General features: G+C 38.3%; 2 protein-coding genes across 2 annotated transcripts; one reads left to right on the top strand and one right to left on the bottom strand.

Moving 5' to 3' along the window:
* Positions 1 to 872: 872 nt before the first annotated feature.
* LOC102846088 (olfactory receptor 10R2-like) lies at positions 873 to 1,832 on the top strand. The gene has a single exon (XM_006885608.1). It carries the CDS (start codon positions 873 to 875, stop codon positions 1,830 to 1,832), a length of 960 nt encoding a protein of 319 aa, XP_006885670.1.
* Positions 1,833 to 8,181: 6,349 nt separating this feature from the next.
* Positions 8,182 to 9,114, bottom strand: LOC102845675 (olfactory receptor 5P3-like). The gene has a single exon (XM_006885607.1). It carries the CDS (start codon positions 9,112 to 9,114, stop codon positions 8,182 to 8,184), a length of 933 nt encoding a protein of 310 aa, XP_006885669.1.
* Between the last annotated feature and the right edge of the window lie 5,457 nt (positions 9,115 to 14,571).

Raw genomic sequence — 14,571 nt, 5'->3', positions numbered from 1 at the left:
CTTTTTATGACGCTATTCCTATTATAGCAGCACCATTATGCCAACTAGAAAATCTCTGAAGGTTCTTCTAAGATAAAAAATGAGAAGTTGATCAGAATACACTATTCAGGAACGAAGCATCTCCAAAATAATTCTGTTGTATTGTTTTAAGTATTTTGAAAGTAAGATCAGTGAAAAATTCTTAATAACTTCAAAACTATTGATATGCCTTATGAAATACTGTCTTAAAAATATTGATCCTGTGTGTGCTAAACTGCAGTTAGTACCATGAATAGGAATGCAGAAGTTACTAAAAGTTATAGATTTATCTGATCTACCTACTGTGATAATGATCAGACTTAGTGTACTATAGGGGTTAGCTCCGAAGGTAGGATTCAAACATTAAAGTTCCGTAAGGAATGATTACTCATACTCTCCAGAATGTTTCTAGTATTATATTGATTATATTTATTCAAATAACAGTTTACTAAACACTCCTGTCTGACAGTTTACCATTAGATCTTGCAAAAACATTTCAAAATGTGACTTCTTAAAGACTGATGGGTAAGGACACAAGCAGTTTTATTAACGTATTCAACTGTAGAAGAGAGAAAGAAGTACTTAGAGGAGTGACTTCTGAGAAGATATCTGGGCTCACTCTATGGCATTTATGCAGATTCTCCTCCTAGAATATTTCTTAGACACCTAACCTGGACTTCAGAAGCCAGGTTCAATGATCTCTGTTATCCCAGGCTCTTACTTTAAGGTTATCTTACTCTTACTTGAGAGGAAGTTGACATTAGTGCAGAGGAGTGTTTTCAAATCACCCTCAGTACCTTGCCCTGAAGCACATAGTCAATCTGTGGGAGAAAGTTGCTGAGCCCATCAAAAGGATGAACAATCAGACAGCAGTGACAGTATTCCTTCTGTGGGGATTCTCCAGTTTTCCAGACCTGCAGAGTCTCCTCTTTGTGGGGATTTTCTTCTCCTATGTGATCATCCTAGCTGCAAACGTGGCCATAGTGGTGGCCATCAGGTTCAGTCACAATCTTCACACTCCCATGTACTTTTTCCTCTGTGGCTTATCGATTTCCGAAACCTGTGCCAGTATGGTAATCATCCCTCGCATGCTGGTGGACTTGCTGTCACACAACAAAACCATTTCTCTTCCTGAATGTGCCACACAGATGTTTTTATTTTTTGGCTTGGCAGCCAACAACTGCTTCATCATGGCTGCCATGTCCTATGATCGCTACACTGCCATCCACAACCCACTGAACTATCACATGCTGATAACCGGCAGCATCTGCTGTCAGATGATGATGGCCTCTTTCCTGGTTGGGTTCTTGGGTTCCCTAGGTGTGATCATCACTGTGTTCAGCTTGTCATTCTGTGACTCCAAAATCATCCAGCACTTCTTCTGCGACATCTCACCTGTAATCTGCCTTGCTTGTGATTACACTTTTATGCATGAAATGATTATTTTTTCCCTCTTTGTCTCTGGACTTGTGGGAAGTTTTCTTTTGATTATGATTTCCTATGTCTTCATTGTATCCATAGTTGTCAAGATGTCTTCTGCGAAAGGGAGGTATAAGGCCTTCTCAACTTGCTCTTCCCACCTCTGTGTAGTGTCCATTCACTATGGATTTGCTTCTTTTGTCTATTTGAAACCCAAAAACAGTGGATCATTTCGTGAAGATATGCTGATGGCTGTGACATATACCGTGTTGACGCCTCTGCTTAACCCTATTGTTTATAGTCTAAGAAACAAAGAAATGCAGATAGCTCTAAAAAAAGTAATAATAGGCAATGTCAACAGATTCATTCCTTTTCTACAAAGAAGCAACAAATGAAAGAATTTGGAACTTTTAAAATATTTACAGCCTTATCATCAATGAAAAAAAATGGTAAAAAAAGTGAAATACTACCAATAAGTATCATCGTTTTGTGTACAAAACATTAAGGTACTAGTTGCCTCAAATTAAGTGGCTTTACCATTTTCTTATTACAAAATGGAATGTAGTTTTAAAGTACTTTCAAATGTTATTCTTTTGTTTACATGAATGTATGTTTTTGTTACAAAACATATTTATATAGACATGTGTATGTGTAAATGTATGCATGTGTATGCAGTGAACATATTTTAACAAGATATTTTCATAATTTTGGTTGCTTTCAAGAAGGAAAATTTCTAACTAAGAAAGTAAAAGATCACTACTTTGTTGTTATGTGCAGTTGAGTCGACTACGACTCTTCAAGGCCCTGTGAAAATGGCTCTGAACCTTGCTCTATCCTGAGCCAACCTGAGCATTTTTAACACACTTTGACCCCTGTGTCAATCCATCTATCTCATCCAGAGTCTTCCTCTCCTGTACTGTCCCTCTACCCTTGATGTCTTTCTCTAAGGACTGATTCTTCCTGGCAACATGCCCAAAGTACATGAGGCTTGAGCTTCAAAATCATTGCCTCCAAAGAGCACAGTTACATACCGTGGACCTCCAAGAGAACAAATAGGTCTGTTCTTGAGGGGATGAAACTAGCTTGCTTTTTCCCCTCTATGGAGAAATAAAATGCAGGAGAAAGCTCAGACATGGAAACGTAGAAGTGATAATGAGAAAATAATTATAATACAGAGAAAATAGAAAATATTTTGTTTTATTATTTTTTATTGAAGTTTTATAAATTGCATCATGTTCCCCAAAAGATATGCTGAAAATCTAACTCTCAGAACCTGTGAATGTGACATTATTTGGAAGCCAAGTATTTGTGATATGTTGTTGTGTTGTGTACTGTGGTGTCAAAACCAACTCATAGCTGACCCCTCCAGTGGGTTTTCAGAAGCAGTAAATCAGAGGAGATTACACATCTTTCTCCCACAGAGCAGTTGACAGATTCAAACCACGTGCATTTGAGTTGCACAATTCCTTACCACTAGGCCACCATACTGAATTAGAATAACCCCTATTCCACTGACTAGTGTCTTTAGAAGAAGAAAGAAATTTGGACACATAAACAGGAAAAAAATGCCATGTGGTGACAGAAGTAGGAACCAAAATTATTCACCATCAGGTGTCAGCAGAGCAAGGGCTGAGTGGAGATGGCCATATCTGACCTTTACCAACCCCACAAAGAGGAACTGTGCCTGTCAACAACACAAACCCAACTCCCATGAAGTCAGACATGTCCCCCGTGCTCCTGCACCTCTTTCTGCTCATCCCAACACCAATCTTATTGCTATATAGGTCCAAAAATCCATTGTTACAGCTCACAGACCATACAGAACCATAGTAGTCAGTAACCATATAAGGGTTATAACCATATTCAGGTAGTAGCAGGATACATTCAATCAGGACAGCTCCTGACACGTAGCTCAATGGCACCTCAGCCTTCAACCTCCCCATGGCTTCAGGTTAGTGTTAAAAAACTTGGTCCTGCCGATTATAGCTCCACCTTCCCATGCCTTCCACCCTGAGTCATCCAACAAACTTGCACAAAGGCTCTTAGCTCTGGACCTCATGGAGTAACAGTACTAAAGTCTGCTCTGTCTCATGTCAGGTCTCTGGTTGTTTGTTTGTTTGCTGAGGCTGCTATTGCTGCTGATACTGTAGGCCTTGGTCTGGCTGGCACAAGAATCTCTGCCCAAATGGCACACTACATTCACTTGCATCTTCTTTGCTAATGGTGAGATTCTCTAATTCTGCTGCTAGAGCCACTCAATTTAGTAGTGACTAGCCAATTTCCTTGTGGATTGGGGAGACTAGCCAATCCTTTTAAGTAGGCTCACACACCGTATTCACATATGACTGCCTTTCCATACAACAAAGTCTGTTAATGTCTAGGAAAGCCATTTTGAACAACATAACCTTAAACTAAGGATTGCTAGCAACTGGTCTAAGATAGAAGAGGCAAGAAAGCATCCTTCCTCAGAGCCCTCAGAGAGTACATTAATCTGTCAATACCTTAATTTCAGACCTCTAGTCTCCATGAAGGCTAGAAAATGATGAAGAATTAACTTCTGTTGTTTCAAGCTATCTTGTTTTATAATGCTTTGTAAAAATAGTTATAACAATATTCATAGTTTTGGAACTATGTAGAAGGATACTACTGTAACAAATACCTAAAAATGTGGGAAGGACTTTCAGATTGGGTAATAGAAACTAGAAGAAATTTTAGTCACTTGGTAGAAAAAACTAAGGTTGACTAGGAGAGACGAAGTAATATGGATTTTAAAAGCACTTCTGATAGGGCATTAGTATGAAGAGAAAAGAGGTTTTTTAAAACAAAAAAAGCTTCTAATGTCTTAGAAAATACACACCTCATGATGAAAAGGATGTTAGTAGACATCTGGATGGTAAAGGTACATTTGATGTTGTAACAAACAGAAATGAAGATAATATTGGAAGCTGGAGAAAAGATTATCCTTGTAATAAAGGGTATGTGAACTTGATTGAATTGTGTCTACTGTTGGGTGGAAAGTAGAAGTTGCAAGTAATTAACTGACAATTACACTAGATGCAGATATTGCCATATAAAGTGTGAACTGTCTTAGTTATCTAATAACAGAAACAACACAAGTGGATGACTCAAATGAATCAAAATTTGGGTGTTTTTACCCTTTAGGAAGCTACTAATCTGGTTGTGTCAGCTCTGGAGGAAGGCTTGCCTCCCTCTGGGCTCAAGTGAACTTCATATGATGGACAGCTGGCTTCTCACATAATTTAATCTGCACTTTTTAAATCCCAACAAGACTGACCTTAGACACATCCTATACTAATTCTGTCTCATTCACATAACAAAGAAAATCTATCCCCAAATTCAATTATAACCACAAGTTATGTATTAGAATTTAAAACACATATGTTAAGGGAGTACAATTAAATAAAAACAGGTTCCAAACTGCATATTAGGTACAATCATGTTAAGAGTGACCTCTAGTGCAATTTAAAATCTGTAGAAAGTGTTTTCCTCTGTATAATTTTAGATTCTCTTTAAGAAAAATAATGCGAGTCTTGACATTTCTTTCTTGCTATTTTGGAACTCTAGAGAAGATACAAAACCATCATGTGCATTCAGTAAGTCAGTCAGGTAGTGTTCTGCCTGCTGAGTGTGACTCTAAGGGATAAAAGTGACTTTCTGTCTATTGATTCAGGCAAAATATTACAGAGGATATCATGGGTTTTGCAATCATTTGTTATGCATCAGAGAGTTGGACAATGACTAGGGAGGATAGAAGGAGAATTGACGCCTTTGAGCTGTGGTGCTGGAGAAGAGTATTGAATGTACCATGGACTGCCAAGAAAACAAACAGATTCATCGTAGAGAGGATTAAGCCAGGCTACTCCTTGGAGGCAAGGATTCTGGGGCTTCGTCTGACATACTTTGGACATGTTGTAAGGAGAGACAGGTCTTTAGAGAGGGACTCATGCTGGGTAGAGTAGAGGGACAGCGCAGGAGGGGAAGACCCTCTATGAGGTAGATTGATTCAGTGACTGGGGTAATCAGGATGGGTGTGTCAGAGGCAATGAAATTGGCACAGGATAGAGCACGGTTTAGGGCTGTTGTACATAGGGTCGCTATGAGTCGCAAACGGCTTGATGGCACATAACAACAACAACAGCAATCATCATATTTTCATGTCATTTGAGTGGTTCTAATTGTGGTTCTGGATGTAGAAGTTAGAGTTAATACAGTAAACAAACATCCACTGGTTATTTGGGGTTGTTGGTGGTGGTGTGTGCCATCCAGTCACCTGTGAACCATAGCAACCCTATGTACAGCAGCTCTGAAGCCTGTCCTGTCCTGAGCCAGTCTCATTGATTCTGACACACCAACCCGCATTGCCCCAGTTACTATATCAATCCATCACATCCGGAGTCTTCCTTCCTGTGCCCTCTCTCTACCCTTCCAAGCATGATGTCCTTCTCCAAGTATCAGTTCCTCCTGGCCATGTGCCCAAAGTATGTGAGACGGAGCTTCAAAATCCTAGCCTCTAAGGAGAAACTTGGTTTCACCCTCTACAAAACAGACCTATTTGTTTTCTTGGAAGCCATGGTATGTTCAAAACTCTCCTCCAGCACCACAATTCAAAGGCATCAATTTTGCTTCTATCATCCTTAGTCATTGTCCAACCAGTTCTCTGATGTATAGCAAGTAATTGCAAATACCATGGCCTGGATTAGGCGCACCTTAGTCTCTAGTCCGACATCATCGCTTCTCAGTACTTTGGAGACGTCCCTGACAGCAGATTTTCCTTATATAATTTGTCTTTTGATTTTCTGACTGCTGGTTCCAAAAGTGTTGATTGTGGTGCCAAGCAAATTGTAATTATTAACAACCTCAATCTCCTCTCCATCTATCACAATGCTCCATCAGTGAGAATCTTTGTCTTTTTTTTTTTTTTTTTTTTTTTTTTTTTTTTTTTAACTAGGCCACCAGAACACCCTAGAGACAATGAAATGTGCTCCATGTCTGGAATTAATTTCTTACCTGGACAACCTCAAGGAAGAGCAGTCTCAAAGGTCTTGTCTCCATCTTGCGCAAGTAACATTATTTATTTATTTTATCTTTGGGCTCCTGTAACAAAATGTTCGTATCTCTGTTATCACTGTATTGTAATCCATGGTAAGATGGATTGTATTTGTATTGGAATCCATGGTAAAATGGATTTTATTGCTACAACATTAACTCCTTATTAGTATGTCTGTATGCTACCTTACTAACTCCCTTCAAATTGGTAAGTCCACTACCACAAAACCAAACTGTCAAATACAGCACGTGAATCTGTGAAAGTTGAAAAAAAAAGAATCTTTGTCTTCTTGATGTTGAGCTTCAATCAATAATGAAGACTACAGTTCTTGACCTTCTGCAGTGAAAGCTTCAGGTCCACCTCAGTCTCAGCAAGTAAGATTGTGTCATCTGTATACTATAGGTTGTTGATGAGTCTTTCTCCAATCCTGATGCCACCTTCCTCTTCATAAAGCCCAGCTTTCCAAATGATCTGGTCTGCATATAGATTGAAAAGGTATGGAAACAGGATGCATCCCTGACACACTCCTTTCCTGGTTTTGAACCATGCAGTGATTTCTTGCTCTGTTCTGAGGACTGCTGCCTGGTCCAAATATAGGTTTCTCTTAAGCACAATCAAGTATTCTGGGATTCCTATTTCTCTCAAGGTTAGCCACAATTTGTTGTGATCCACACAGTCAAATAGAGAATGATTTAACTTAGATAATTTGGTGATTAAAATTTATCTGTCATCTTTATTCATTGTCCAGCTCTCAGATGCATAGCTAGTAATTAGAAAGACTATAGCCTGAATCAGACACAGATTAGTCTTGAAACTCACATCACTACTGATCAGTAATTTGGAAAGGTCCCTAACTGCAGACTTTCCCAGTGCGAAGCATCTCCTATTTCCTGACTGCTAGTACCAAGGATATTAGTTGTGGATCTAAGCAAGATGAAACTGTACAGTTTCAGCTCCTTTCCATCCATCATGATATTGCCTATCTGTCCAGTGGTAAGAATTTTTGTTTTCCTGACATTGAGATGTAATCCATACTGAAGGCTCCATTCCTTGACTTTCTGCAACAAGTGCTTCAAGTCCTCACTTTCAGCAAGAAGGTTGTGTCATCTGCATAGCATGGGTTATTGATGAATCTCCCTCCAATGCTGATGCCACGCAACAAGAACTGATTATTGAAGGGAGGAGCATCTGATACCTTCCAAGGTGGCTGGATCAAGTTTACCTGCAGATGTACCTCAGAAAGGAGCCTCTTGATCGGGTTGGATAACAGGGCAACAAAAGCTTTTTAACCATCAGCATCACTGAATTCAACCTTTAGGATGTTTGGAGAGCATAAAGACTATAATTTTGAGATGGAAAGATCTTGGATAGCACAATGCTATTCATTTCTCATTCAGAGAAGTTCAAATGTATGAGTTCCAAAGACTGCCTTCAAGGAGCACAGAATGTTTTAAAAAATATGTGTGCTTATCGATGCACATAACAGTGAATGAAGCAAGAATAAAACAAATACTTCTTACTAAATTTAATGTTTTTACCCTAAAACTGTTGAGAATGACACAATGAAATTTCTAACTCTAGAATGATTATTGTATTGTCCTTTGGCATTAAACCTTCATCTATAAGAGACGATCTGACTATGTAAGTTTTATTATTAAAATCATACTTGCTCAGCATCACCAGCATGTCTTACCCTTCAGTTTTCTCATGGCCTCTTTAACCTCCTTATTCCTCAGACTGTATATCAAGGGGTTCAACATGGGGATCACCACTGTGTAAAATACAGACACCACTTTGTTCTGTTCAGTCGAGTAGCTGGACTTGGGCATCACGTAAATGAATGTAATGGTCCCGTAGAACAGAGTCACTGCAGTGAGGTGGGAGGTGCAGGTGGAGAAGGCCTTGTGGCGGCCCTCAGTGGAGCGCATCTTCAGGATGGTGATGAGGATGTAGATATAGGAGACAGCTATGACGAACACTGTGACCACAATGATGGAGCCAGAAGAAATGGCTGGAGTGATGTCGGAAGTAAAATCATGAGAACAAGAAAGTTTCAGAAGTGGTGAATAGTCACAGAAAAAGTGGTTGACTTTATTTGGCCCACAGAAGTTCAGACTTAATAAACATCCAGTAAATATCCAAGCATTCACACATCCACCTAGGTAGGATATTCCCACTAAGACAAAACAGATTTGGGGGGACATCTGGGTGGAGTAGAGCAGGGGTGAGCAGATGGCCACGTAACGATCATAGGCCATGGCAGCCAGCAGGAAGCACTCAGCTGTCCCAAACGTGACCACAGAACAGAGTTGAGCTACACAGCCAGGAACAGGAAGAGAGGTTTTCTCCCTTACCAAGCCCAGGAGCATGACAGGCGTAACTGATGAGGAGTATCCAATATCTACAAAAGCCAAATGGCAGAGAAAAAGGTACATTGGGGTATGAAGCTGAGGGCTGCTTCTAATCAACATCATTATGCTCGTATTGCCCATCAGAGTGATGGCGTAGATTCCTAGAAACACAACAAATAAAATTACACAAGCTATAGGCTCTTCTGTTAACCCCAAAATAATGAACTCTGTCACGCTTGTGTTGTTTCCAGTTCCCATTTAGAGTTGTCAGGAATGGTGTCCACTAAAAACAAAACAAGTGAAAATGAGAATGAATTATATGAATTATAAAATTAGAATAATTTTATTATTTGGATAGCTATTTTTACAATAGATATCTAATAAAGAATCTAATACAATTATGATTAAATTTTTGTTTCATAAAATACTTGAAATATGTGTTGGAGAAGCTCAATATCAGCAGTCAAAACAAGACTAGGAGTTGAATGTGGAATAGATCATCAACTACTCATGTGAATCTTCAAATTGAAGCTGAATAAAATTAAAACAAGTTCATGAGAATAAAAATATGGCCTTGACAAAGTTTAACAGGACAGCAAATAATAAATGTTGGAGAGGATGTGGCAAAATAGGAACTCTTACACATTGTTGGTGGGATTGTAAAATGGTACAGCCACTCTGGAAGGCAGTTTAGTGTTTCCTCAAAATGCTGAACATAGAAATTCCATATGGTCCAGCTATTCCACTGCTTGGAATATACCCTGAGAAAATGAAAACTGAGGCACAAACAGAAACGTGTACACCAATGTTCATAACAGCATTATTCATCGTCATTAGAACATGGAAACAGCCTAAATCCATCGAATGGATTGAGAAATTATGGCACATTCACACAATGGAATACTACAGAGCCTGCAGGAACAATGATTTTGTAAATTAATACCTAACTTGGAGGGACTGGAGAGCATTATGCTAAGTGAACTAATTCCATATACAAGGATAAATACTGTAAAAGACAATTATTGTAGAATGAGTATGAAGATCCAAGCAGGGAAGGTGAGAGAAGAGGGGTGAGGAGGAACAGGGTGGGATGGGGTGGGGAGGTGGTTAATCATAGAGTCATATGATTTGATGTGTGTTGGGCGGAATGGGTAAAGGAAATGGGAACTATATAGTGTGAAAAACAACATATACAAACTTTGTAAGTAAACCAGTATAAAAGAAAAATTTTATTTAAAAAAAATATACATAGCCTTGAGTCTACCTCAATTAATTTTAAAAAAATATCTCAAGAATAGATTTTATGCATTGAACACTAATGATCAGGCAAGTTGGGATGGCATCAAGGATAATATTCATGAAGATAACAAAAGGTCATTATAAAGACTTTACAAAGAAAAGACCAAAATGGGTGTCAGAAGAGACTCTGAAACTTGCTCTTGAAGAAAAAGAAGCCAAAACAAGGGAAAGGACTACTAAAGAGAACAGAACAGATTATTTCAAAGAACAGCTAGAGAAGACAAAACAAAGTGTTATAACAAATGTGCAAAGTTCTGGAGTTAGAAAAATCAAAGGACAAAAACCTACTCAAACTACTCATTTCTCAAGCTGAAAGAACTGAAAAACAAATTCAAGCTTCAAGTTGCAATACAGAGAATTCTACAGGGAAAGTCTTTACTGATGCAGGAAGCATCAAAAGATGCTGTAAGGTATACACAGAATTATTACACACCAAAAAAAGTCAACACTGAACCATTTCAGGATGTAGCATATGATCAAACACTGGTAGTACTGAAGGAAGAAGTCCAAGCTGCACTAAAGGCAATGGCAAAACATAAGCCCCCAGGAACTGATAGAATACCAATTGAGGTATTTCAGAAAATGGATGCAGCCTTGGATAGTGTCTGTCAAGAAATTTTTAAGACAGTTATCTGCCCAAACAAATGGAAAAGATCAATATGTCTTCCCACTCTAAAAAAAGGTGCAACAGAGTGGGGAAATTATCAATCTTATTAATATCACATGCAAATAAAATCTTTCATAATATTATTTTTAAATTACTGTATTAGTACATCTAAAGGGAAGTGTTAAAAATCAGATTAATTCAGAAGAGATTGTAGAATTATTACTATTATTAGAATTATTATTGTCTATGGCAGATGGATTTTGGCTAAAAGCAGAGAATACCAGAAAGATGTTTACTTGTGTGTTATTGACTATGCAAAGACATTTGGCTGTGTGAATCATAACATATTATGGCTAACATTAAGAAGAATGTGAATCCCGGAACACCTAATTGTACTGACATGAAATCTATGCATAAAACAAGAAACAATGGGATGTCTGAACAGAACAAGAGAACACCACATGGTTTAAAATCAGGAAAAGTGTGTGTCAGGGTTATATCATATCTCTGTAACTATCCTCCCATACAGTTTACTAGCTCTGAAAACCCACTGGAGGCCCGGATATGAGTTGGTTCCAATTCAACAGTGCACACAACATTCAATCTGTATGCTTAGCAAATTATTAAAGAAGTAGGAGCAAGAATGTGGCATCACAATGGAGGAAGACTAAACAACCTGCATTAAGCAGATGACACAGTTTTATTTGCAGGAAATGAAGATTTGCAGCACTTACTGCAGAAGATTATTCTGCAGTAGAAATATTCCCATATTTTAAAGAGTACATTCTTCAAAATGGATTACAGCTCAAATCAAGAAAGTGAAAATCCTCACCACTGGATTGTATATGGAGAAAATATTTAGTTGTCTACAGTTTTATTTCACTTGTACCCACAATAAATACCCATGGTAACAGCTGTCAAGATATCAAAAGACATTGCATTGAAGAAATCTGCCATCCAAGACCTCTTTAAAATACTAAACAGCAAGGATGTCATCTTGAAGACTTACGCACACCTGATGCAAGCCCTGTTATGAGTATGCATCTGAAAGTTGGACAATGAATAAAAAAGACCGAAGGAGAATAAATACCTTTGAATTGTGATGTTTGAGAAGAGTATTGATGAACTCATATCATGGACTACCAAAAGAACAAGTCTGTCTTTGGAGGAAGTACAACTAGAGTTTTCCTTAGAGGCAATGATGGTGAAATTTTGCCTCACAATCTTTGGGCATTTTGTCAGGAGAACCAGTCTTTGAATAAAGATATCATGCTGGGGAAAGCAGAGTGTCAGCAAAAGAAAGGAAAACCCTTAACAAGTTGGAGTGACACAGTGCCTGGAACAATGGGCTTGAGGATATCAGAGATCCTGAGGATGGAGTCGCATAGGGCAAGGTTCATCAGGTGGCCATCAACATAATAACAATCTCAGCAATAGCATATATATATGTATGTTCCTAGTTATGCTCTGGTGGCCTAGTCATAAGGAACTGCGCTGCAAACTCAAAGCACATGTTTCATGGTTTGAATCTACCAGCCGTTCCGCTGGAGATGGATAAGCAATCTTCTCCTATGAAATTTGCTGCCTCTGAAAACCCACTGGAGTTGATTCTGACTTGATGGTGCATGACAACAACAGCAATTCAGTAAAACTCAGAAAACTTTTTAAGTATTACACAAATAGCATACAACTTGTATTTGTGTCATATACTTAGGTATTCCGTGAATCTCTCTCATAATATCACCTCTCAGAGATGACTATTAGATGGTAAAAAGAACCCAGTAATCTTCTTTAACTAAAAATATGATTAAAGAGAAGCATTAGAATGGATCAAAATATGGGAGGGAGGGTGGGAGGGCTGGACGGGGAGAGAAGTGCAGCAATGAATGAATGGAAATCCAAAATCTCTGTAAATGTTCATCAAAATTATTTTTAAAAAATTATGGGAGAGTGAGGGGAAGCTGCTGTTCCAAAAGTGGTCGACACATTATTTCTTACTTGAAAAATAGTGTCCAGGGAGCTCTGGTGGCCTAGTGGCAGAAAGCTGCACTGCAATCTCAGAGGTGCACAGTTCAAATCCACCAGATGCTCTGCTGGAGAAGGAGGGACAATCTCCTCCTGTACCAGTCAGATCCGATTTGATGGTACACAAACACAAACAAATAATAAAATAAAAAATTAAAAAAGAAAAAGAAAAATAATGTCCAGCAACTATGAGCCCTAATTTTAAAGCAGAGGGCCAAAGGTGGAGCTGCAAAGTACCAGGAATAGGTCAGTAACTCAGCAGTGAGCTGTGTTCCTCACGCAGGGTCTCATAAGGAAGGTGTAGCCAAAAAATCCAGAGACACTACGTAAGATATTGAAATAATGAACAAATAAGGAAAGGGAGATTGAAGGGAGTTGAGATGTGGTTGAGAGGAAGGAATCATCCAGGGACAAACTATAAATCTAATTATAGTGAGCAAGCTAGGTTAAGGGAAATTATTTTAGTCAAGTTACTTTGGAGGTCTTGGATGCTTGAGAGACTGGACTCTGTGCATGAGCTGGAGTTGCCAGCAGAGGGCTCCAACTTCCCACAAGTTTCAGCCCCATCTGAGCTCAAGGACACTCACTGCCATGGAGTTGATTTGCTGATTCTCTGCTTTGCCAAGTATAATGTCTTTTCTCAAGGATTGGCCACAAACCCAGGGTGAGATGAAGTTTCACCATCCTTGCAGCTAAGGAGCACTCTGGTTGGTTGCACTTTCTCCAAGACAGACTTGTTTGTTCTTCTGGCAGTCTATGGGATATTCAGTGTTCTTCAACAACAAAATTTAAAGGCATCTGTCCTGTATATAGACAAAGAAGCAGTCATTTGAGCAGATCAAGATTGTATAGGGTTTTAAATCAGGAAATATGTACATCAAGACTGTATCCTTTCCTCATACCTATTCTGTCTGTATGCTGAACAAGTCATTGGAGAAGCTGGACCATATAAAGAAGAATGTGGTATCATTAACAACCTATATTATACAGATAACACAACCTTTCTTGCAGAAAATAAAGAAGACTTGGAGAATTTACTGAAGAGCATAAAAAGTTTACAGCCTTCAAAATAAATAATATCACAACATCAAGAATGTCTTCACCACTGGACCAATAGACATCATGATGATGGGGAAAAGATTGAAGTTCTCAAGGATGTCTTTTTACTTGAATTCAGCACCTATGGCAGCAGCAGTCAGGAATTCAAAATGATGTTTTATTGGGCAAATCTGCTCTCAAGGACCTCTTTCAAGTGCTAAAGAGCAAGGATGTAAGTTTAAAGACTAAGATGTGCCTGACTCAAGCCATAGTATTTTCAATAGCTTTGTATGCATGTGGAGGTTGGACAATAAATAATGAAGATAAAAGAATTAATGTTTTCTTTGAATTGTAGTGTTACTAAAGAGTATTCACTATATAATTTACTACTAAAACAAAGAATATAGGAAAATACAGGACAGAGTATTCAGAGAGAGCAGAAGAAGGTACTGTAACTAAGAGAATAACAGAAATCATTTATATTCCATTTATTAACAATTCTTCTCTCTATTATTGGTCATTTTTTATCATTCTTCTGCTGAAGAATTAGACTTGCCCATTTTTTCTGTATCATTTAATACAAGATTTATCTATTTTGAGAAACTTTTATTCTTTGTAGTATCATTATCATTTTCAGAAATATTTAGCAATACTAGCCATAAAAATCCCCATATTTTATCTTTCTTGAAGACAAACCTAAATTTTATAGTAAGTTTTTCGCATTTAAGAGTTCTGTTCCAATCTGG

Source organism: Elephantulus edwardii, unplaced genomic scaffold, assembly GCF_000299155.1.
Source record: "Elephantulus edwardii isolate Elephantulus edwardi_28Jun2011 unplaced genomic scaffold, EleEdw1.0 scaffold00044, whole genome shotgun sequence".
NCBI lineage: Eukaryota > Metazoa > Chordata > Mammalia > Macroscelidea > Macroscelididae > Elephantulus > Elephantulus edwardii.
The sequence above is the reverse complement of the archived record's forward strand: the minus strand, read 5'-3'. Positions and strand labels throughout refer to the sequence as shown.

Coding starts and splice junctions, on each gene's coding strand:
- LOC102846088 (XM_006885608.1), top strand. CDS start 873: ATGAACAATCAGACAGCAGTGACAGTATTCCTTCTGTGGGGATTCTCC.
- LOC102845675 (XM_006885607.1), bottom strand. CDS start 9,114: ATGGGAACTGGAAACAACACAAGCGTGACAGAGTTCATTATTTTGGGG.